Raw genomic sequence first — 20,970 nt, 5'->3', positions numbered from 1 at the left:
CAACTAAATCATCCCAGCCAGGGCTTTGTCAAGCCGGGCCTTAAAAACCTCCAAGGAAGGAGATTCCACCACCTCCCTAGGTAAAGCATTCCAGTGCTTCACCACCCTCCTAGTGAAATAGTGTTTCCTAATATCCAACCTAGACCTCCCCCACTGCAACTTGAGACCATTGCTCTTTGTTCTGTCATCTGCCACCACTGAGAACAGCCAAGCTCCATCCTCTTTGGAACCCCCCCTCAGGTAGTTGAAAGCAGTTATCAAATCCCCCCTCATTCTTCTCTTCTGGAGACTAAACAATCCCAGTTCCCTCAGCCTCTCCTCATAAGTCATGTGCTCCAGACCCCTAATCATTTTTGTTGCCCTCCGCTGGACTCCTTCCAATATTTCCACATCCTTCTTGTAGTGTGGGGCCCAAAACTGGACACAGCACTCCAGATGAGGCCTCACCAATGTCGCATAAAGGGGAACAATCACGTCCCTCGATCTGCTGGCAATGCCCCTACTTATACAGCCCAAAATGCCGTTAGCCTTCTTGGCAACAAGAGCACATTGTTGACTCATATCCAGCTTCTCGTCCACTGTGACCCCTAGGTCCTTTTCTGCAGAACTGCTACCTAGCCATTCGGTCCCTAGTCTGTAGCAGTGCATAGGATTCTTCCGTCCTAAGTGCAGGACTCTGCACTTGTCCTTGTTGAACCTCATCAGGTTTCTTTTGGCCCAATCCTCCAATTTGTCTAGGTCCCTCTGTATCTGATCCCTACCCTCCAGCATATCTACCACGCCTCCCAGTTTAGTGTCATCTGCAAACTTGCTGAGGGTGCAGTCCACGCCATCCTCCAGATCATTAATGAAGATATTGAACAAAACCGGCCCCAGGACCGACCCTTGAGGCACTCCGCTTGATACCGGCTGCCAAATAGACATGGAGCCATTGATCACTACCCGTTGAGCCCGACGATCTAGCTAGCTTTCTATCCACCTTACAGTCCATTCTTCCAGCCCATACTTCTTTAACTTGGCGGCAAGAATACTGTGGGAGACCGTATCAAAAGCTTTGCTAAAGTCAAGGAATAACACATCCACTGCTTTCCCCTCATCCACAGAGCCAGTTATCTCATCGTAGAAGGCAATTAGGTTAGTCAGGCACGACTTCCCCTTGGTGAATCCATGCTGACTGTTCCTGATCACTTTCAGGCCTTCCTGATAACACCCCTGCATGCCCGAGCAATATTTTTATACTCCTCCCTAGTCATCTGTCCAAGTTTCCACTTCTTGTAAGCTTCCTTTTTGTGTTTAAGCTCACCGAAGATTTCTCTGTTAAGCCAAGCTGGTCGCCTGCCATATTTGCTATTCTTTCTGCACATTGGAATGGTTTGTTCCTGCGCCCTCAATAAGGCTTCTTTAAAATACAGCCAGCTCTCCTGGACTCCTTTCCCCCTCATATTAGCCTCCCAGGGAATCCTGCCCATCAGTTTCCTGAGGGAGTCAAAGTCTGCTTTTCTGAAGTCCAGGGTCCGTATTCTGCTGCTCTCCTTTCTTCGTTTTGTCAGGATCCAGAACTCGACCATCTCGTGGTCGCTGCTGCCCAGGTTGCCACCCACTTCTATTTCCCCTACCAGTTCTTCCCTGTTCGTGAGTAGTAGGTCAAGAGGAGCACTGCCCTTAGTTGGTTCCTCCAGCACTTGCACCAGAAAGTTGTCCTCAACACTCCCCAAAAATTTCCTGGATTGTCTGTGCACTGCTGTATTGGTCTCCCAGCAGAGGTCAGGGTGATTGAAGTCCCCCATGAGAACCAGGGCCTGTGATTTGGAAACTTCTGTTAGTTGTCCGAAGAAAGCCTCGTCTATCTCATCCTTCTGATCCGATGGTCTATAGCAGATGCCCACCACGACATCACCCTTGTTGCTCTCGCCTCTAAACTTAACCCAAAGACTCTCAACAGGCTTTTCTCCAGTTTCATACTGGAGCTCTGAGCAATCATACTGCTCTCTTACATACTGTTCAATTCTTCCACCTTTTCTCCCCCACCAGTCCTTCCTAAACAGTTTATACCCAGACATGACAGTGCTCCAGTCATATGAGTTACTCCACCAAGTCTCCGTTATTCCAATCACATCATAGTTCCTTGATTGTGCCAGGACTTCCAATTTTTCCTGCTTGTTTCCCAGGCTTCTTGCATTTGTGTACAGGCACCTGAGATAACTAGCCGATTGCCCTACTTTCTCAGTATGAATCAGGAGGCTTCCCCTGTTGCACCCTCCTCCTTGTGTTTCCTCCCGGTATCCCACTTCCTCATTTACTTCAGGGCTTAGGTCTCCATCCCCCCAGCAAACCTAGATTAAAGCCCTCCTCACTAGGTTAGCAATGTCTAACCCAGTGAGACATTTCAGTTAGTATCTAACCTAAATCTCCCTTGCTGCATACTAAGCGGATTAGTACTTATCCTACCCTTGGTGGACAGAGAGCAGTTGATCACCAGCCTGTTTATATGAATACACAGGGGAACTTGCACTAGAAGTGTAGGCCTAAACCATAGACTGCTTTCACCTCTAACTGCGCATTCTGATACTGATTTCTCACCATGCTACTCCCATAAAATATTCTGAATCCTTTCTCAAACAATCCTCCAATGGCAAGTTATTCATTTAAGATACTTTTAGGATACAGAATTTCTGGGTCTCTTGTGTATATACAGCAATAAAAGATAGTACTTAGTTCTGGGAAAAGGGCTTTTGTCATCTTTTCCACTTCTCTCTGAAGGCCCCTGAATACCTGGTTGCGGTATCCTGTGATGCTTACTCTACAATAAAGACTAACAGATTTATTTGGGCATAAGCTTTTGTGGATAAAAAACCCCACTTCTTCAGATGCATGGAATGAAAATTACAGATACAGGCATAAATATACTGGCCTTGTCAACACTGGTTCTCCCTTCTCTTCATGTGCCTATATTTATGTCTATATCTGTAATTTTCACTCCACGCATCTGAAGAAGTGGGGTTTTTTACTCACGAAAGTTTATGCCCAAATAAATCTGTTAGTCTTTAAGGTGCCACCAGATTCCTCATTGTTTTTGTGGATACAGACTAACATGGCTACCCCGCTGATACTTTACTTTACAATGGATGTGTGGAGATTCACCCATGGTAGAGTTACATTAGAACTCTTAGTTATTCTTAGTTACATCCTCACTGAATTTTCAGAAGTAATGATAAAAAGAGTGTGAGGCTGACAGTGGTTGCAGGGAGTCTTAAGTATCCTGAAGACTCTTCCCTTCAACGGATACTAATGTTGGCAATCAACATAGGCACCACACCTTGTGGTACGATCAGAGTATTTATTAAATTCGTAAAGATTTGAATATTTCAGGCAAAATACTATATTTACTAGCTTCCAAAAATAGTGCATCAACAGCATAGCATAGCAGGAAAATAGAAGTTTATATAAAAAGAGAACTTTCCAGTTTTAAATAATTAAATATAAAATATGTGTACTGTATGAGGAAGCATGTCATAAAGTCTCTTTTTTTTTTCCTTTTTAAAAATGATTTATAACCTTTTGAAATAAGTATTGTTTCTGAGACACATTAGCTCTCGTTCAGTAGAGTTACAGAGAAGTAAATGGGCTATAGCTATATAAAGGCGAGTGTATTTCCACTCCATATTAAACATTTACAAAACTTTCAAAATGTCCTTAACTTGTAATTGTATAATAATGTTGGCTTTTTTGTGAGGTTTTCTGGACAGAAGGGAAATGTTAATCAAGTTTATAATTCTAAAATATCTACAGATTTTCTTACATTTCCAGGACCTATTTATGGCTTAAACCCTCCATATCCATTTTTAATTTCTGAAAGAAAATACTGAGAGTCCCCTTTCAAACTGATTCCGGTATGCTCTGACCTTTCCTGATAAAGAAGCACTTGATCATAAAATACAATTGGAATGCTACTTTACCTCTTGATCAGTTGTAAATAAAGTCTTGAAACTAAATCTAACAGGGTTAATCCTGCGTTAACACACCATTTTGTACATACAATTGATAAAATCCTAGATATTCTTCTTCGAGTGCTTGCTCATATTGATTCCAGTTAGGTGTGTGCGCGTCGCGTGCACAGTCGTCGGAAGATTTTTACCCTAGCAACACTCGCTGGGTCGGCTGAGGTGCCCCCTGGAGTGGCGCCCTTATGGCGCTGGATATGTGCCCCTGCCAACCCAGCGCCCCCTCAGTTCCTTCTTACCAGAGTCTAAATGAATGCACACCAGATCAGGCACTAATTTCTCCATATGTCAAATTTTGCTTCATCCATTGGGTAATTATAAATCCATGGTACGCCCACACCTTGAATACTGCGTGCAGATGTGGTCGCCCCATCTCAAAAAAGATATATTGGAATTGGAAAAGGTTCAGAAAAGGGCAACAAAAATTATTAGGGGTATAGAACGTCTTCCATATGAGGAGAAATTAATAAGACTGGGACTTTTCAGCTTGGAAAAGAGGCGACTAAGGGGGGATATGATAGAGATCTATAAAATCATGTATAGAGAAAGTAAATAAAGAAATGTTATTTACTCCTCCTCATAATACAAGAACAAGGGGCCACCAAATGAAATTAATAGGTAGCAGGTTTAAAACAAACACAAGAAAGTATTTTTTCACGCAATGCACTGTCAATCTCTGGAACTTCTTGCCAGATGGTGTTGTGAAGGCCAATACTATAACAGGGTTCAAAAGGGAGCTAGATAGATTCATGGAAGATAGGTCCATCAATGGGCAGGAATGGTGTCCCTAGTCTCTGTTTGCCAGAATCTGGGATTGGGTGACAGGGCATGGATCACTTGATGATAACCTGTCTGTTCATTCTCTTTTGGGTACCTGCCATTGGCCACTGTCAGAGGACAGGATACTGGGCTTGATGGACCTTTGATCTGACCCAGTATGGCTGTTCTTATGTAATATGGACTCCAAGATGAAATGTTCTAACCAAACATAGGCTGTTAATATAAAAAGGATATATGTACCTAATTTTGCATGATTTATTCGTGCAATAAATGTCATAACTTTTGGATCCGGAGTCTGGAATTTTACTGTCTATTTCCTGGACCTTGATACTCCATGTTTGCCTAGAAGTATAGTCAGTCCATTTTTCTGTCATGACAGATTAGAAAGATGCATCAAAATCATCACTCTCAGATTCTTTTAACCAGTTAATAAGTGTGGAAAATATGGAGGAGGAGGAGAAAGGGTACTCAAACCTGGAAACCTCTGTTTGTCTTATTTATATTCTGGTGGAACCCACAGTCTCCAATACTGCAGTTCACTGTATGCAGGGTCTGCAGTGTATTTGAATGGATCTCAGTTGAAGTTCTCAGGGCTGATTCCCCACGCTGGCACTTTGAGTGCAGAAGGTAGGGGCCTGCAGGGATTCTAAAAAATTAATATTGGCTGCTCCAGGCTGGTATTAAACTCCCAAGGTCACAGCTTCTCTCTGACCTTGGATGGGTAGATGCTGCCACTACCCAAGTGCAAAAAACCCCTTTCGACCCAGGAAGGCGCACTTGGGAATTCCTCCCTGTGGGGTACCCTCGAGCCCTTTCACGCCGCCTCTGGGGAAGAGCTGAGAAAGAAAAACAAAAGAAATCAGCTGTTGCCACCAGCTAATTAAACAACATATGCACAAACCTCTTAGGACACACAAAACCCAAATCCTGTTCTTAAAAAAGGTAAATTTTATTAAGAACAAAAAGAAAGAAAATACATCTGGAACTTAGGTTATTGCTAGATTTAAAAAGAGCAAATATAATAATTAAGCATCAAGAATGGTTTTCTTGAGGTCCAGCTTAATGATTACAAGCAAAACAAAAGCATTTGGGGATTAGCACAGAGGACTCCACAAGCCAATAAGGGAAAAAAAAAAAAAGATAAACCTATTTGTGTCTTCCTAGACATTCCCTGATCTACTTACATATCTGGGGGTTTCAAATAAGAAGTCTCTAGGTATGATCTGATGGTTTTTCATAACTGGCTTAAAGCTTCCTACAGCATAGTTCAGCCCTGTTCCTGCTCTGCGTCTCCTCTCTCTGGAGAACAACAGACAGACAGACAAAAGGGGAGTCTTGTTTCAATTTTTAAAAGTTCTAACCTTCCCATTGGTTCTTTTGGCCAGGTGCCCACTCACTTCCTTTTACCTATGCATGCAGTCAGACTTCTTAACCCTTTACAGGTAAAGCAAGTAGAGAATAGCTACCAAGAGGGATTTTGTGGCTAACTGGCTGGCTGGGTGTCCATAAAAGGGAGCTACCCCTCCCCCCTTCATTTATCACAGAGGTAGACTAAATTATTGTAGACATAAATGTAGTTCTGTTTAGGCCTTATAGGGGGATCAAAGATGGTAACACAATCTTGTTTAGATGGCTTTCTTCCTCTTCTTTCCAGTGTCTTTTAAAAAAACAAATATGTTGTTGTAAGTACTTTAAGAAAACATATTCTACTACAACAGTATGAAAGGAGGGTTTGAATTAATAAACATTTATCCAATATACCTTTTCAATTCCTTTGTTTAAGGCTGTATGTCTCTCCAAGAAAATCCACTGAAGATCAGAAAACAGAGTCTCCTTTAAAATGGTGTCGACAGGTGTTGGATAACCCAAGTGCTGAGACGGAAGTAGCCTGCCGAACCCTTATAAATAGACTTGACCAAGGTATGTACACTAAATATATCTTAAATACTTAGATATATCTTGCATTATTACTGAAGTAATAGTTGAACTAGAAATAAAATATAGTGTATTACAGACTTAAAGTAAATATAGAGCACATCTATATTTATCTATATATCTATATCTATATATCTATATCTATATATATTCAGGAGCGCTTCTAAAGTATGTTTGTCATTATATAAAACTGTGCTTTCTTAAGATACCTGTAAACCAAATAATGGAATCAGAAGTGAGATATGTCATTGCAAATTGGATATAGATTAAAAGCAATAGACCAAGCAAACTTAGCTTTGACTCTGATAATTAGAACTTTCTGCATTCATTTTGCTAAGCTAAAATGGGTTAACACTAATACAGGCACTTCTGACCTAGTGCAAAAGAGATAATCTTTCTGATTTCTATCTTTACCTGACTTTTTATGCAAATTTCACATTAGATGTATAAATCTGAGAATGACTTATTGTTTTCAGACTATCGTATTTACAAAAGATTTAATTTGATCCTTTTTTTTATTGAAGACAAAACTTTAAACATTGGTATTAAAAATATGCAATCAGAGTAAAGCATGTGTGGAAAACAAAACTCTTCTGTACTTTCTCTCCCTGCAAAAAAATGTTTAGTAATTTTGTTAATCTTCCTCTTCCTGTAGTGATTCTCCCATGCATTATTTCTAGTTGTGGTTAAACATGGTTAGTGCTAAAAACTTAGTCGTGCTGCATGAAAACTTTTGATCTTCTATCTTTGGTGGTGTGCCTGGCTTCTAGGAAAAATTCAAATTTTAATATTACCCTAATATATTCCATGGTGACCATTTCACCTTCAGTAGTGCAGCAAAGGTTTTTACTTCTGTGCTTTAACTGGCAGTTTATAGTTAATTGGCTCAGGAAGGAACTGAAGCACAAAACGTTATGGAACATTCTCTTTCAGTGGTCACATGTTGCCTTCTGAGCCAGTATCTCAGAGTTTGTTTTTTTAACGCAGTTTGGGAAGGAACTCACCATTCAGTGTTGTGAATATCCTTTTTAAAGGAGTTTTGAAATAATAGATGTACAGTTAACTTCACGGTAATACTGATAACTTTATACTTGTGTATTTCCTAGGGATGTACAATATTAAATGGTAACTGGTTAGTATTGGTCTTATCGTTAACCCCCCCCAACCGTTAACCCCCTACGCACAGGTCTCGAACCAGTTCTCCAGCCCTGGGCTGCGCTGGCCAGTTGGCCTCAGCAGCCCCAGCCCACGCTGTGGGCTTTGCGGGAGGCGGCCAGCTGGGCAGGGGGAGTGCGTTTAGGCCAGAGGGGCGGGCAGGGGCTGCAGGTCCTGTAGGGAGGTAAATTAGTCCCGGGCCTCCCCCTGTGCCACTGGAAGGGGTTTGGCTGCGGAGGCAGATGGCACGCTGGTCAGGGAAGGGAAGCTGCTGCTGCTGCTGGGATGCCATGGAGCGTCTGCAGAGGCTGCATTGGGACAAACTAGGTACCTGGGAACCCTCTCCCTTTAATTGGTTAAATGGTTAAACTATATAATTTTAATAGTTTAAATGGTTATCTTTTTAAACGATATTTACATCCCTAGTATTTCCACATTATGTCAGTTAATATTGAAGTTTTGGGTACAAGTGAATATGCTGGTAGGGCCCTCATCCATCATTCCCCTGACCTCTTTTCTCCACAATCCTGGAACCACAAAGTAATGTTGATAATCTAGAGTTAACTGAGTCAGCTTTATATTCATTCTAATCCTCACTGTCGTGTGTGTGTGATCTGTTTTTCCACTCTTCTCCCATAATTGCTGCTATGATTGCTGCACTCAAAAAGATTGCGAGCTCCCGCTGCAGCATCTTTCAGTGACTAGTTGTTAGGGGACAGGAAAGTGTGATTCATGTTGCATCATTTCTGATGTCTGGCCTGACTAATGATTAAGGCTACGATTTCGTTGCGGAAGTCACGGAATCCATGACTTCCAGCAACCTCCGTGACTTCAGCGGTGGAGAGCCGCAGGGCCCCTGCGGGCCTCTGGAGGCCCTTGCAGCTCCCAGTCACCGTGGGTGGCAGGGGAACCCCCGAGCTGCTCCCTTTCAGGCGGTGTGGGGATCCACAGATCCCCATTTTGTCTTGGACATTTTTAGTAAAAGTCACGGACAGGTCATGGCGTCTGTGAATTTTTCTTTTTTGACTGTGACCTGTCCGTGACTTTTACTAAAAATGTCCAGGACAGAATCTTAGCCTTACTCATGATACATTCCTCCTAACCCCAAGTCCTGTGCTTGGCAGAACATGGTACTGGGAGAGCAATGTCTGGGAGAACTGACATATGAAAGTCAGTTGACAGTCCTAGCTACTGGAAAAATTTTCATATCTGGCATTACTGTCTGCTTAAGTTTGAAATGGACAGCATTTTCTTCTGTGTGAAAATTTTAACATTTGCCTTGATTCAGCCAAGAAATCCTACTTCAGCCATGTGGGCCTAGGTCCTTGATAGGAAGGTGTATTTTTAATTTAGTTATGTGCTAACAGTATGTTCAGCAAGGTACATTATCAGATTTATTTTGAGTCAGGCCTTAGGATAGGATGGTGTATAATAGCTGAATGTAGGTTGTAGAGCTGGGTTTGGTTAAAAACTCAATCTGTTTTGGTGAACTTTCTGTAACCCAGAGGATGGATGAAGGTGTCTTTATTCTATTAACCATTCACTTTCTCTTTCAGTTTTTTCCATTAAAGTGCTCTCTTGAGCTGAGCTCTTTTCTGAGCAGGCTTTGTAACTCCCCCATTTCATTTTAACTAGAGCATGATATATCTGTCTTTAATCTCAGTATTTTGTTTACTGTTTCTGGGGTGTGGGTTTTGCACATCAGATATTTTAAACATCTTTGTTTGAAGTTTTGAGCCAAAGTTATATCAAAGTAGCTTAATACTTTGATATTAATATTAAGACTAAAAATCCAAAGAAATGTGCATATCTGAATGTAAAGACTAATGATGTTTTTTCAATATCAGTTAAATTCTGCATCACATTTTCATTGATCTGCTTCAAAATTTTAAAGTCCTTTTTGAAGACCAAGGCTGAGATTCCCTCCCACCCTCCACCCCAAAAAAGCCATTCATCTTTGAAAAATCTCAGTCTTGGTGAAGAAGCTGCTCTTGGGATACTAAACAGTGATTATACAAGGTAAGGGGTTGGGGGGAGGGCATGGCAGAGTAGAGGAAGAAATATTGTGTGGCTTTTCACTTATTGTGATGAGTAGTTCATTCATGATGGATGATTCTAAATGCTGATGATAATGCTTGGTCCTGTTTGATTTACTGCCTTTTTCTCCCCAACCTCATTCATTTTCAAAGCTAATTTGGTAATATATATGGCTTTCTTGTATTTTCCTTCTAGCCGGTAGGTGGAAAAACCTGTATTGCAGTCCATTGGCATCACCAAGTGCACATAACTTGAATACAGAGACAAGCTCCTGTAGCAATGCACTAAACTCTCCTGGGCACCTCAAATCAACTAACAAACCACTACTAACATGTGGCAGCTCAGGTATGGCATGTCAATAATGCAGAGTGAAACTTTTAAAATTATGCAAGAAGAATTGTTGTTGGCTTTTGGGGGGGAGGGGAAGGGAGGGGAGGATCTTGGGATGTGAGGAAAAGGAGAATCCAATGGATATAACTTAAATTGGTTTATATTGCTAGCCTCAGCTATGCATGAAGCCATTGGGAATCTTTTGAAGTGGTAACTTCACCATGGAAGGAGCCTCCTTGCATCCTGAATGTCTTGTGATAATTGAATATTTTTGTTTATATATATATTGTGACAAAGTTCCTCCTCTATCTTGGTGGGTCCTGCGCTTATTGGCGGATTTTCTTGCCTCAGAGATTCACCATGTGGGTTGGGGAACAGCCCAGAGACCTTCCCCTCTGGGAGAACCCACAGTCCAGGTCAATTGGGAGGTTTGGGGGGAACCCAGGCCCGCCCTCTACTCCGGGTTCCAGCCCAGGGCCCTGTGGACTGCAGCTGTTTATAGTGCCTCCTGTAACAGCTGCATGACAGCTACAACTCCCTGGGCTACTTCCCCATGGCCTCCTCCAAACACCTTCCTTAGTCTCACCACAGGACCTTCCTCCTGGTGTCTGATAACGCTTGTGCTCCTCAGTCCTCCAGCAGCACCCCCTCTCACTCTCAGCTCCTTGCTCCCAGCTCCTCACACTCGCACCACAAACTGAAGTGAGCTTTTTAAAACCCAGGTGCCTTGATTAGCCTGCCTTAATTGATTCTAGCAGCTTCTTCTTAATTGGCTCCAGGTGTCCTAATTAGCCTGCCTGCCTTAACTGGTTCTAGCAGGTTCTTGATTACTCTAGTGCAGCCCCTGCTCTGGTCACTCAGGGAACAGAAAACTACTCATCCAGTGACCAGTATATTTGCCCTCTACCAGACTCCTGTACCCCACTGGTCTGGGTCTGTCACAATATATAATATTTAAAACTAATTAATTTGTTCTAACTTTAGGCATTACAAAAATATGAAACAGCTGTTTAGGTTCAAACAAAACAAGGAAGCATTGCTCCTTAAATAGCCCAGTATAAAACAATAAATAAATAAATATAAATAAATAAATTAATGGAGATATCCCATCTCCTAGAACTGGAAGGGACCTTGAAAGGTCATCAAGTCCAGCCCCCTGCCTTCACTAGCAGGACCAAGTACTGATTTTGCCCCAGATCCCTAAGTGGCCCCCTCAATGACTGAACTCACAACCCTGGGTTTAGCAGGCCAATGCTCAAACCACTGAGCTATCCCTCCCCCCCTGCATAAAGAGTTAACCATAAAAGAAAAATAATACTTGAATTCAGATGGTTACTTGGTGATATTGGGTAAAAATTTCAAAAGCGCCTAAGGGACTTAGGGGCTGAAGTCTTACTGAAAGGTAATGGGACATAAGCTCATAAGTGACTTAGGGTATGTCTACACTACAAGAGTAGTTCGATTTCACTTAAATCGAATATGTGGAATCGATATTACAAAGTCGAACGTGTGTGTCCACACTAAGGACAGTAATTCGACTTTGTGAGTCCACACTAACGGGGCAAGCGTCGACACTGGAAGCGTTGCACTGTGGGCAGCTATCCCACAGTTCCCGCAGTCCCCGCTGCCCATTGGAATTCTGGGTCGAGCCCCAAATGCCTTCTGGGTAAAAAAATGTGTCGAGGGTGCTTTTGGGTACCTGTCGTCATCCGTCCGTCACTCCCGCCCTCCCTCCCTGAAAGCGCCGGCGGGAAATCAGTTTGCGCACTTTTCTGATCAGTGACAGCGCGGACGCCACAGCAGTGCGAGCATGGATCCCGCTGCGACCATCGCTGCAGTTGTGGCCGTTCTCAACACCTCGCAGCTTCTCATCCACCTTTACCAGAGGCAGATGCAGAGAAATCAGGAGAGGAGGCTACGGCACCACTGTGAGGGCCTGAAGTCGGAGAGTAGCTCAGAGCTCTCAGAAACCACGAGACCCTGCGCCCAGGACATCACGGTGGCAATGGGTCTTGTGGATATTGTGGAATGGCGATTCTGGGCCCTGGAAACAAGCACGGACTGGTGGGACCGCATGGTGCTGCAGGTCTGGGATGAATCCCAGTGGCTGCGAAACTTTCGCATGCGGAAGGGGACTTTCCTCGAACTTTGTGAGTTGCTGTCCCCTGCCCTGAAGCGCCAGGACACCCGGATGCGAGCAGCCCTGACTGTCCAGAAGCGAGTGGCCATAGCCCTCTGGAAGCTTGCAACGCCAGACAGTTACCGGTCAGTCGCGAACCACTTTGGTGTGGGCAAGTCTACCGTGGGGGTTGTTGTCATGCAAGTAGCCAAGGCAATCGTCAAGGTACTGCTATCAAAGGTAGTGACCCTGGGAAACGTGGAGCTCATCATAGATGGCTTTGCCGCGATGGGATTCCCAAACTGCGGTGGGGCTATAGATGGGACTCACATCCCTATCCTGGGACCGGACCACCAGGCCAGCCAGTACATTAACAGAAAGGGCTACTTTTCAATGGTGCTGCAAGCACTGGTGGACCACAGGGGACGTTTTACAAACATCAACGTCGGATGGCCGGGCAAGGTTCATGACGCTCGCGTGTTCAGGAACTCTGGTCTGTTTAGACGGCTGCAGGAAGGTCTTTACTTCCCGGAGCACAAAATAAGTCTTGGGGATGTGGAGATGCCTACAGTGATCCTCGGGGACCCTGCATACCCGCTAATGCCCTGGCTCATGAAGCCCTATACTGGCGCCCTGGACTCAGAAAAAGAACTTTTCAACTACTGTTTGAGCAAGTGCAGAATGGTGGTGGAGTGTGCCTTTGGCCGTCTCAAGGGGAGATGGAGAAGCTTACTCACTCGCTGTGATCTCAGCGAAACCAATATCCCCATTGTGATAGCTGCTTGCTGTGTGCTCCACAATCTGTGTGAGAGCAAGGGGGAGACCTTTATGGCGGGGTGGGAGGTTGAGGCAAATAGCCTGGCTGCTGATTACGCCCAGCCAGACAGCCGGGCGATTAGAAGATCCCAGCGGGACTGGGATTACTGTTTTCGCGGGAATGTTTTAAACCGGGGACGCAGACTGTGGCGGGGGGCGGGTTTAGTGTTCTGATGCAAATGATGCTTCTACACTCCGGGAATGACAGGCTCCGCAGTGGTGGATTGGTTGTTTCAACGGAGCCTGTCAGCAATCCAGGGCGGGACTGCGTGTATGTGTCGGCCAAGTGACTTTCTGGCAGGGGGCGGAGGGTTACAGACCCCCTGCTGCGTGGCTCTGTGATCCAGGATAAGATCTCTAACTGCCCTCCCCCGCCACAAAGTCACAGATGAACCCCCCCGCCCCCCAGAACATGAAAACCACCTCCCAGACTGGCCAGGGTAACTGGTGACTGCACTGTGTATGTGTCCTGATGCTGGACCTGCCCCCGCCTCTGTAGCCTGCTAAAGGTGACTGTCCTGTCCAATTACCAACCCCCTTCCCCCCCTTCAGACAGAATCTCCTCTAAAAGAAAATCTTGGAAACAGTACTTAACAGAAACAAATATTTTATTATGAACCGCACATGAAAAGGGGTGGGGGGAAACTTGGACGGGGGCTTGTGTGAGATGGGTAGGAAAGGACTTTTCAAACTTTGGGGAACGAGAGCCTTCTAGTGCTACAGCAGTCTGCAGGGGTTGACTGAAAGTTTTAACGGCCCTTGCCGCCCCTCCTTCTTTGGACTTTGGGTGAGGGGGGTGTGGGACTTTGTGGCGGGGGAGGGCGGTTAGAGATAGACTGCAGCGGGGCTCTGTCCTCCTGCCTCCGGTCTTGCAGAATATCCACAAGGCGCCGGAGCGTGTCCGTTTGCTCCCTCATTAGTCCAAGCAGGGTTTGAGTAGCCTGCTGGTCTTCCTGACGCCACCTCTCCTCCCGTTCCATGACTGCTCGGTGCATTTCTGACAAGTTCTCCCTCCACTGTGTCTGCTGGGCTGCCTGGGCTCGTGAGCAGTCCATTAGTTCATAGAACATGTCCTCACGCGTCTTCTTCTTCCTCCTCCTAATCTGCGCTAGCCTCTGGGAGTGTGATGCCAGGCTGGGTTGGGAGACAGTCGCAGATGTGTCTGTGGGAATGGGAAAAAGGGAGTGAATTCCTGAGACAGATAAATGAAGTTGTGAACAAAGAACATAGTCTTTCTCTGTGAACAACACCATGCACTGCACCTTTCACATGCGCACTCAGGACAAGGTCGAATTTTCGGCCCTCGCCTTCAGTGCCTGGGGTCTTGCACTTGCGATCCGAGAAGCGGGGCAGGACACCTCAACTTTTGTAGCAGGAAAACATGGTAAGCCGTAGACTTGTGGCAGCTTAAAACTTTAATAGTAGCACTGGGCTCCTTTCGCATTGAAAGCAATGCCACTCTCTGCTGGCAGCAATCAGGGAAGCATGAGCTCTGCCCCTGTCCCACCACCTCGCGGCTGTCCCAGGGAAAGATCCCTGTATGCTGCCCCTCTGCCGCCTCCACCGCGTGGCTGTAAAGCAGTCCCAATACTAACATTCCCCTCCCTAATTCAAAGCAGGGCGTCATGTGCGACATCACGCTGATGAGGATCTCGGAGAGCGACAGGGGACGGATGCTTCGGGAGAGCATGCAGAAACCTGGGCCGTATGCCGCCATGCTCTGCCGTGCTATGATCCCAGACTACTTGATAGAGTCATGGCGTGGGAACGTGTCGTACCACGGTGGACCTAACAAGATCGCCCTGCCAAGGAACCTGATGCACAGGCTTGAGCAGTACCTCCAGGAGAGCTATGCTGAGCTCTCCCATGAGGATTTTGTGTCAATTCCCGGACATATAGACCATATTTTGGTGTAGCTGTACTGGAAGGGACTACAGAGTGGAGCGTCCTGTGGTTGCCTAATCATGAAAATCCGGACATTATTTGATTTTTTTTTTACATAGGCAACTATTTAGTCCCAACTAAGGCAAAGAAATCATGAACACCCAATTGTTGATATTATTAATATTCCTGTTGTGTTATAAATAAAAGTTTATATGTTTAAATGAGTGAATGAAAACCCCGTTGCTAACAATATAAATATTACAGTTCTGTTAAAAATAAATGTTTAGATGTTGAAAGCACTTACTGCTTGATCCTTCCCCTGATTCGGTGTCCGGGGTAACGGATGGGGACGGTTGGTAGGGGATCTCGGTAAGGGTGATGAAGAGCTCCTGGCTGTCGGGGAAATCAGCGGTGCAAGCGCTGTCGACTGCCTCGTCCTCCTCATCTCCTTCCTCATCTTCCCCGTCCGCTAACATTTCCGACGAGGAACCGGCCGTGGACAATATCCCATCCTCAGAGTCCACGGTCAGTGGTGGGGTAGTGGTGGCGGCCGCACCTAGGATGGAATGCAGTGCCTCGTAGAAACGGGATGTGTGGGGCTGGGATCCGGAGCGTCCGTTTGCCTCTTTGGTTTTTTGGTAGCCTTGTCTCAGCTCCTTGATTTTCACGCGGCACTGCGTTGCATCCCGGCTGTATCCTCTCTCTGCCATGGCTTTTAGAGATCTTCTCGTAGATCTTTGCATTCCTTCTTTTGGAGCGCAGCTCTGAAAGCACGGACTCATCGCCCCACACAGCGATGAGATCCAAGACTTCCCGATCAGTCCATGCTGGGGCCCTCTTTCTATTAGATTGCACGGCCATCTCTGCTGGAGAGCTCTGCATCGTTGCCAGTGCTGCTGAGCTCGCCACGCTGTCCAAACAGGAAATGAGATTCAAACTGCCCAGACAGGAAAAGGAATTCAAATTTTCCCGGGGCTTTTCCTGTGTGGCTGGTCAGAGCATCCGAGCTCGAACTGCTGTCCAGAGCGTCAACAGAGTGGTGCACTGTGGGATAGCTCCCGGAGCTATTACCGTCGATTTCCATCCACATCTAGCCTAATTCGATATTGCCATTTCGAATTTAGCGCTACTCCTCTCGTTTTGGAGGAGTACAGAAGTCGAATTTAAGAGAGCTCTATGTCGAACTAAATAGCTTCGTGGTGTGGACGGGTGCAGGGTTAATTCGATGTAACGGCGCTAAATTCGACAAACTCCTAGTGTAGACCAGGCCTTAGGTGCTTTTGAAAATTATACTAATTATACTAAACACCAAACGCTTTGCAGTTCCCTCTTTTAGAGAGATGGTGAAATAATTGAGTAGCTAAATAAAGATTGGAATAGTAAAATCTGATGGAAAGCTTTCGCTTGACTTCTTGGAATAAAATTTGTATTACTTTTAAATTAGAAGATGACCAAGACCTCCAACAAGAATAATTTATATACATCTCATATTTTCATCAGAAGATCTGTCTTCATTGGAATTTGGGACCAAAACTTCTAATTTGTGTCAAATGATGATTAAACTACTAGTTTTTCTCCTGAACACTTTAGATCAGAGTCTGCCCTTTGGATGCACATGGTCTGCTCTCAATGAAATTTGTACATGGACTCTTTCAGGGGTAGCATTTAACCCTCTAGATGCAGCCCATGGTTAGTTTGCTGTTGGAGCAATGCTTTGCCTTTGGTTTCCTGTCAAAAGAATTTCTCGTTTCATTTTTGTGTAGATCTGATTTGCATGTTCAAAAAAAAAAGCATGTTTAACACAGTCTGTCTTGAAACTTGAAGTCACGTGAATATTTTAAAAACCTGTCTCGCATGCAGATATTTTGACAGATGCAGGTATGCTTTTGAGATGTTACTTTTTTTTCCTCTTTGATTTTTTAGATTTAATAGAACACTGTTTCTGGAAGTACTGAATTATTTGGACACTCTTCTTTCTTTTGACTATTTAAGTTCTGTAGGTTGATTTTTATAGGAAAGGATCTCTTTTATAGTTGCAGTGTATTTTGAGGAGATGAATTAGTTATTAATTTGTTTAATATGGGGTTTTCTCAAAAGGACTGTTCAAATCAGGAACCCAGATCTATTAGTGACTGTGGGTAAGTCTACGCTTAAAACGCTGCATCAGTGCAGCTGCACCACTGTAGCACTTTAATGAAGATGCTGTAAGCTGACAGGGGAGAGCTCTCCTGTCGGTGTAGTTAATCCATCTCCTTGAGAGGTGTTAGCTATGTCAGCAGGAGAAGCTGCTGTGGTTAGGGGGTTAGGTTGGTATATCTATGTCGCTTGGGGGTGTGGATCTGCAATGGGTTTGACTTTGAGAATCCAAGACTTTTTCCTGGTCCAATGGAAAGTTCCTTGAATAGAAATCTTGAACTACCTAGCAAATTTCTTAAACATCAGAAAAATAGATCTTTTTTTGCCTCTTGGTGAGGGGTGGAGGTTGGAAACATTTATGCAATAGTATTTTGGAGCAACTCCCATTGGCTGACAGATGACAGAAGAGCTTCACCAGATGCCCAGAATGGTCAGCAGGACTTAAGGCAATTGCCAAGTGAGTGAGTGATTTTTGTTGTTGTTGCACAGTGCTGCTATCTCTTGCCAGATGGTTGAAGGAAGGATGTTTGTGAGGACTTGAAGACAAGGCAGCAGAGTGTACTTCAGGGTGCCAGTTATAAGTGTCGGAGCTGCCTTTAGCTGGGTGTTGACAAGGTCTGTGCGGGAGCATCTTCCCCAAACGGGTGTGCGGTACTCAACCATGGAGTTAAACGAAAGCCAGTATTGCTGTTTGTAGCGTTCAAGAGTCACAACCCCAACTAGAACCTGCTAGCTTTTGTATATTAATGCGACTTTTCATTTTATGGCTCCCCTGCTTCAGATATTGTTGATAGGTAAGGCTGCGATTGATAGCGGGGATTAGGATTGTGAGCAATTGCCTTGCCCCAAAAGTTTACGTTTAGCATCCTCTTAGCTTCAGAATTGTAGAGATGAAAAGCTGAAACACCATAATTGATGGATTGGGTATGAGCCGCCAGAACCAAAAATAGTTTTCCATTCTCTTCAGATCATTAAGGGTGTCTTCTGCTTTCTTGAGTGTTGTGGCCTGTGTCGTTAGTGCCAAGGATCAGCATAAATGATGCGGCATGTCGTTTTGGACATATCACTTAAAATACAGCTTAAAAAGGGGCGGTGCTAGTACTGATCCCTGTGGGAAGCCATTGTGCAAACTTCACTTTTGGCTACCCTGACTTCCAAGATGGACACAGAATGTTCTGTCCGAGAACATTGACTTAATGAGTCAAAATGTCTGGTTCTGTTGAAGCAGGTTGGAAAGCTTCACCAGTAAACCCTTATGCCAAGATGATAGCATAAACCGATGAGAAGTCGATAAAAACTGCAGTCGTTTCTGTTGGCAGCTGGCCTCAGTGTGTGCAGCTAGTGCAAAAGCTTGGTCACAGCAGCTTCGCCCTGTTCGTTGTGGTCTCCAGGATGGGGATCAGCCTTGCCAAAGGAGAGCGATAGGGAAATAGCTTTCCAGGTTTTAAAATAGCGATGGCCATGGATTGTCTCCAAGCTGTTGGAAGTTTGCTGGTCATGATGACTTTCGTGAATATTGTAGCCATCCAGTTGCGCCCTCTTGGTCTAAGATATTTAAGAAAGTCTGGAAGGATGACATCAATGCCAGCTGCTTTTCCTGTTTTAGTAGCAGAGAGGGCAGTGTCAATCTCAGCTTTTGTGGAGGGAGGGTTGGCAGAAACTTGACAAAGGTACACTTCATGCACAAGATTCCTTGAGCTGTTTTTCATCTCTTTTTGTTCATTGGCTTACAATTGTCTTTGAGTTTTTTAGTAGAAGATTGGCAATGCTGTTAGCAGTAACTTGCATCGCTTGTGTGTTTGATGGCACCACTCGACCTAAGTACCACAAAAGGGCCCATGCTTTACAACTTGATTACGTTAAGTCTATGGCCTCCCGCATCTCTGCCCATTATTGTAGTCTTGTAGATGTCAATGATTCCAGGAGAGCAGTGGCTGAGTCTGTCAGGATGAATTCCTGGTATACGGCATACTGAAGTATTTTGTTGCCATTCTGGAGAAAATTCTTTTGTATTTCTTCACCACCACCACCTTCTTTATTATTTGTATTATCTTAGCACCTATGAGTCTCTTCATCCCCTATCCCTTCTATCAGGACACTTTCAGAGGAAAGAATTCAAGAATGGGATGGAAAGAAACTTTTTAAATGGTTTGTAGTAAACTAAAATCTTTCTACAGTTGCTCATCACTTCACTCCACACGAAAATTATTTGCTATCTCAGGCCTAGTCTACACTACAGTTAGGTCAATGTAAGGCAGCTTCTTCTTACCTAAGGAGGTGGTGGAATCTCCTTCCTTAGAGGTTTTTAAGGTCAGGCTTGACAAAGCCTTGGCTGGGATGATTTAGTTGGGAATTGGCCCTGCTTTGAGCAGGGGGTTGGAGTAGATGACCTCCTGAGGTCCCTTCCAACCCTGATATTCTATGATATTCTGTGATTGCTCACGTGCATTCCACAATAGGTGTGCGTGCTCGCCATGTGCAACGGTGCAGGAAATTTTTCCCCTAGCAGTTCCCGTAGGGGAGTGCCCCTAGCAACTCCTGGAGTGGCGCCTCTGTGGTGCGGTATAAGGGGCGCTGTGTACTCCCCCCACCCTCAGTTCCTTATTGCCGCCAGTGAAGGTGCATCGGAACTGCTCTGCTCCAGCTTGGCTGCAGCTTCCCTCTTGGATGCTGTTAGTTCATAGTTAGTAGTACCTGTAGTTAAAGTAGTTTAGTTTAGAGTTAGTTTAGTGCGCCTGGGTCGGGGCATGCCCCGGGCTTTAAGTTGTGCGACACTTGCAAGTGGGCAATGCCCATGAGTGATCCGCACGCTGACTGTTTATGCTGTCTGGGGGAACCCATCTCAGCGATCACTGCAAGATTTGCAGATCCTTCAAGCCTCGGACCAAGAAGGAACGGGACATTCGGCTCCGAGCCATTTTGATGGAGTCGGCCTTGACCCTGACTCTGGTGTGCCGCTCCGAGTCAGCACCGAGCACCGCGGCGTCAGTGCGCAGTGACCCTTCGGTGCCTTCCACCAGCCAGCACCGCTTCCTGTCCTCAGGACATTCCAAGAAAGCAAAGAAGAGGTCTTCTCCACTGAGACACCGGAGTAAGACCGGGGCAGAGACTAGACCCACGTTGGGCAGTTCTCTGTCCCCGTCGGCCTCCCGGCCTCCAACTCAGGTTGAGTGGAGTAGCACGGCCCACTCTGCGCCAACCTCCCCGGACGTCCGGGTGCCCTCCACGCCTGAGGCCCTGTAAGCGGCCCAGGACGTTATGTCTCTGCCAGTACCAGGGGCACCACCACCTTTGGCTCCCCAGTCCAGAGGCAAGCCACCACTTGGATTCCTGCAGTTGCCGCCTGGTCGGTACCATTCACGGTCTAGGGAATGTTCCAGATGCCGTTCGCCGCTCAGCAACCGCCCCGTGTGCAGTCTGCGCCGGTCCCCGTTGACCCCCAGGTTGTCTGGCTGGGTACTGACAGGTAGGGGCTCCAGGTACCGCTCCGCCTCAAGGGACCATAGTCTCCGAGAGGCTACCGTAGCCTGTCGCAGTACGGTCATCGACGCCGTTCCCGTTCTTTGTCTTGCTCGAGGTCCCTGCCGTGGCACCGCTCCCACAGTTACAGGTGTTGATCGCTGGCACCTCGCCGTCGCAGATCTGTCTGTCGGAGCCGATCGCGGAGCAGCTGCTACCGGCGGTACTCCTGCTCCTCCACACCGGGATCATGGTCTCGTGGTCGGCACCATTCCCGACGCTACCGCTCCTCCCGGTCCCGGGATAGCGGCAGGTCGT

General features: G+C 45.6%; 1 protein-coding gene across 2 annotated transcripts in view; it reads left to right on the top strand.

The window, feature by feature from the left end:
- Nucleotides 1-20,970, top strand: part of LOC135883542 (SLAIN motif-containing protein-like) — a 106,526-nt gene that overhangs the window by 47,206 nt on the left and 38,350 nt on the right. For both annotated transcript variants that reach the window (XM_065410727.1, XM_065410726.1), the window contains exons 3-4: nt 6,565-6,701; nt 10,104-10,253. In XM_065410727.1, the coding sequence (XP_065266799.1) occupies nt 6,565-6,701; nt 10,104-10,253 (287 nt within the window). The remainder of the gene's footprint in view (nt 1-6,564; nt 6,702-10,103; nt 10,254-20,970) is intronic.

This window comes from Emys orbicularis, chromosome 9 (assembly GCF_028017835.1).
Source record: "Emys orbicularis isolate rEmyOrb1 chromosome 9, rEmyOrb1.hap1, whole genome shotgun sequence".
Taxonomy (NCBI): domain Eukaryota; kingdom Metazoa; phylum Chordata; order Testudines; family Emydidae; genus Emys; species Emys orbicularis.
This window is presented reverse-complemented; position numbering and strand designations above follow the sequence as displayed.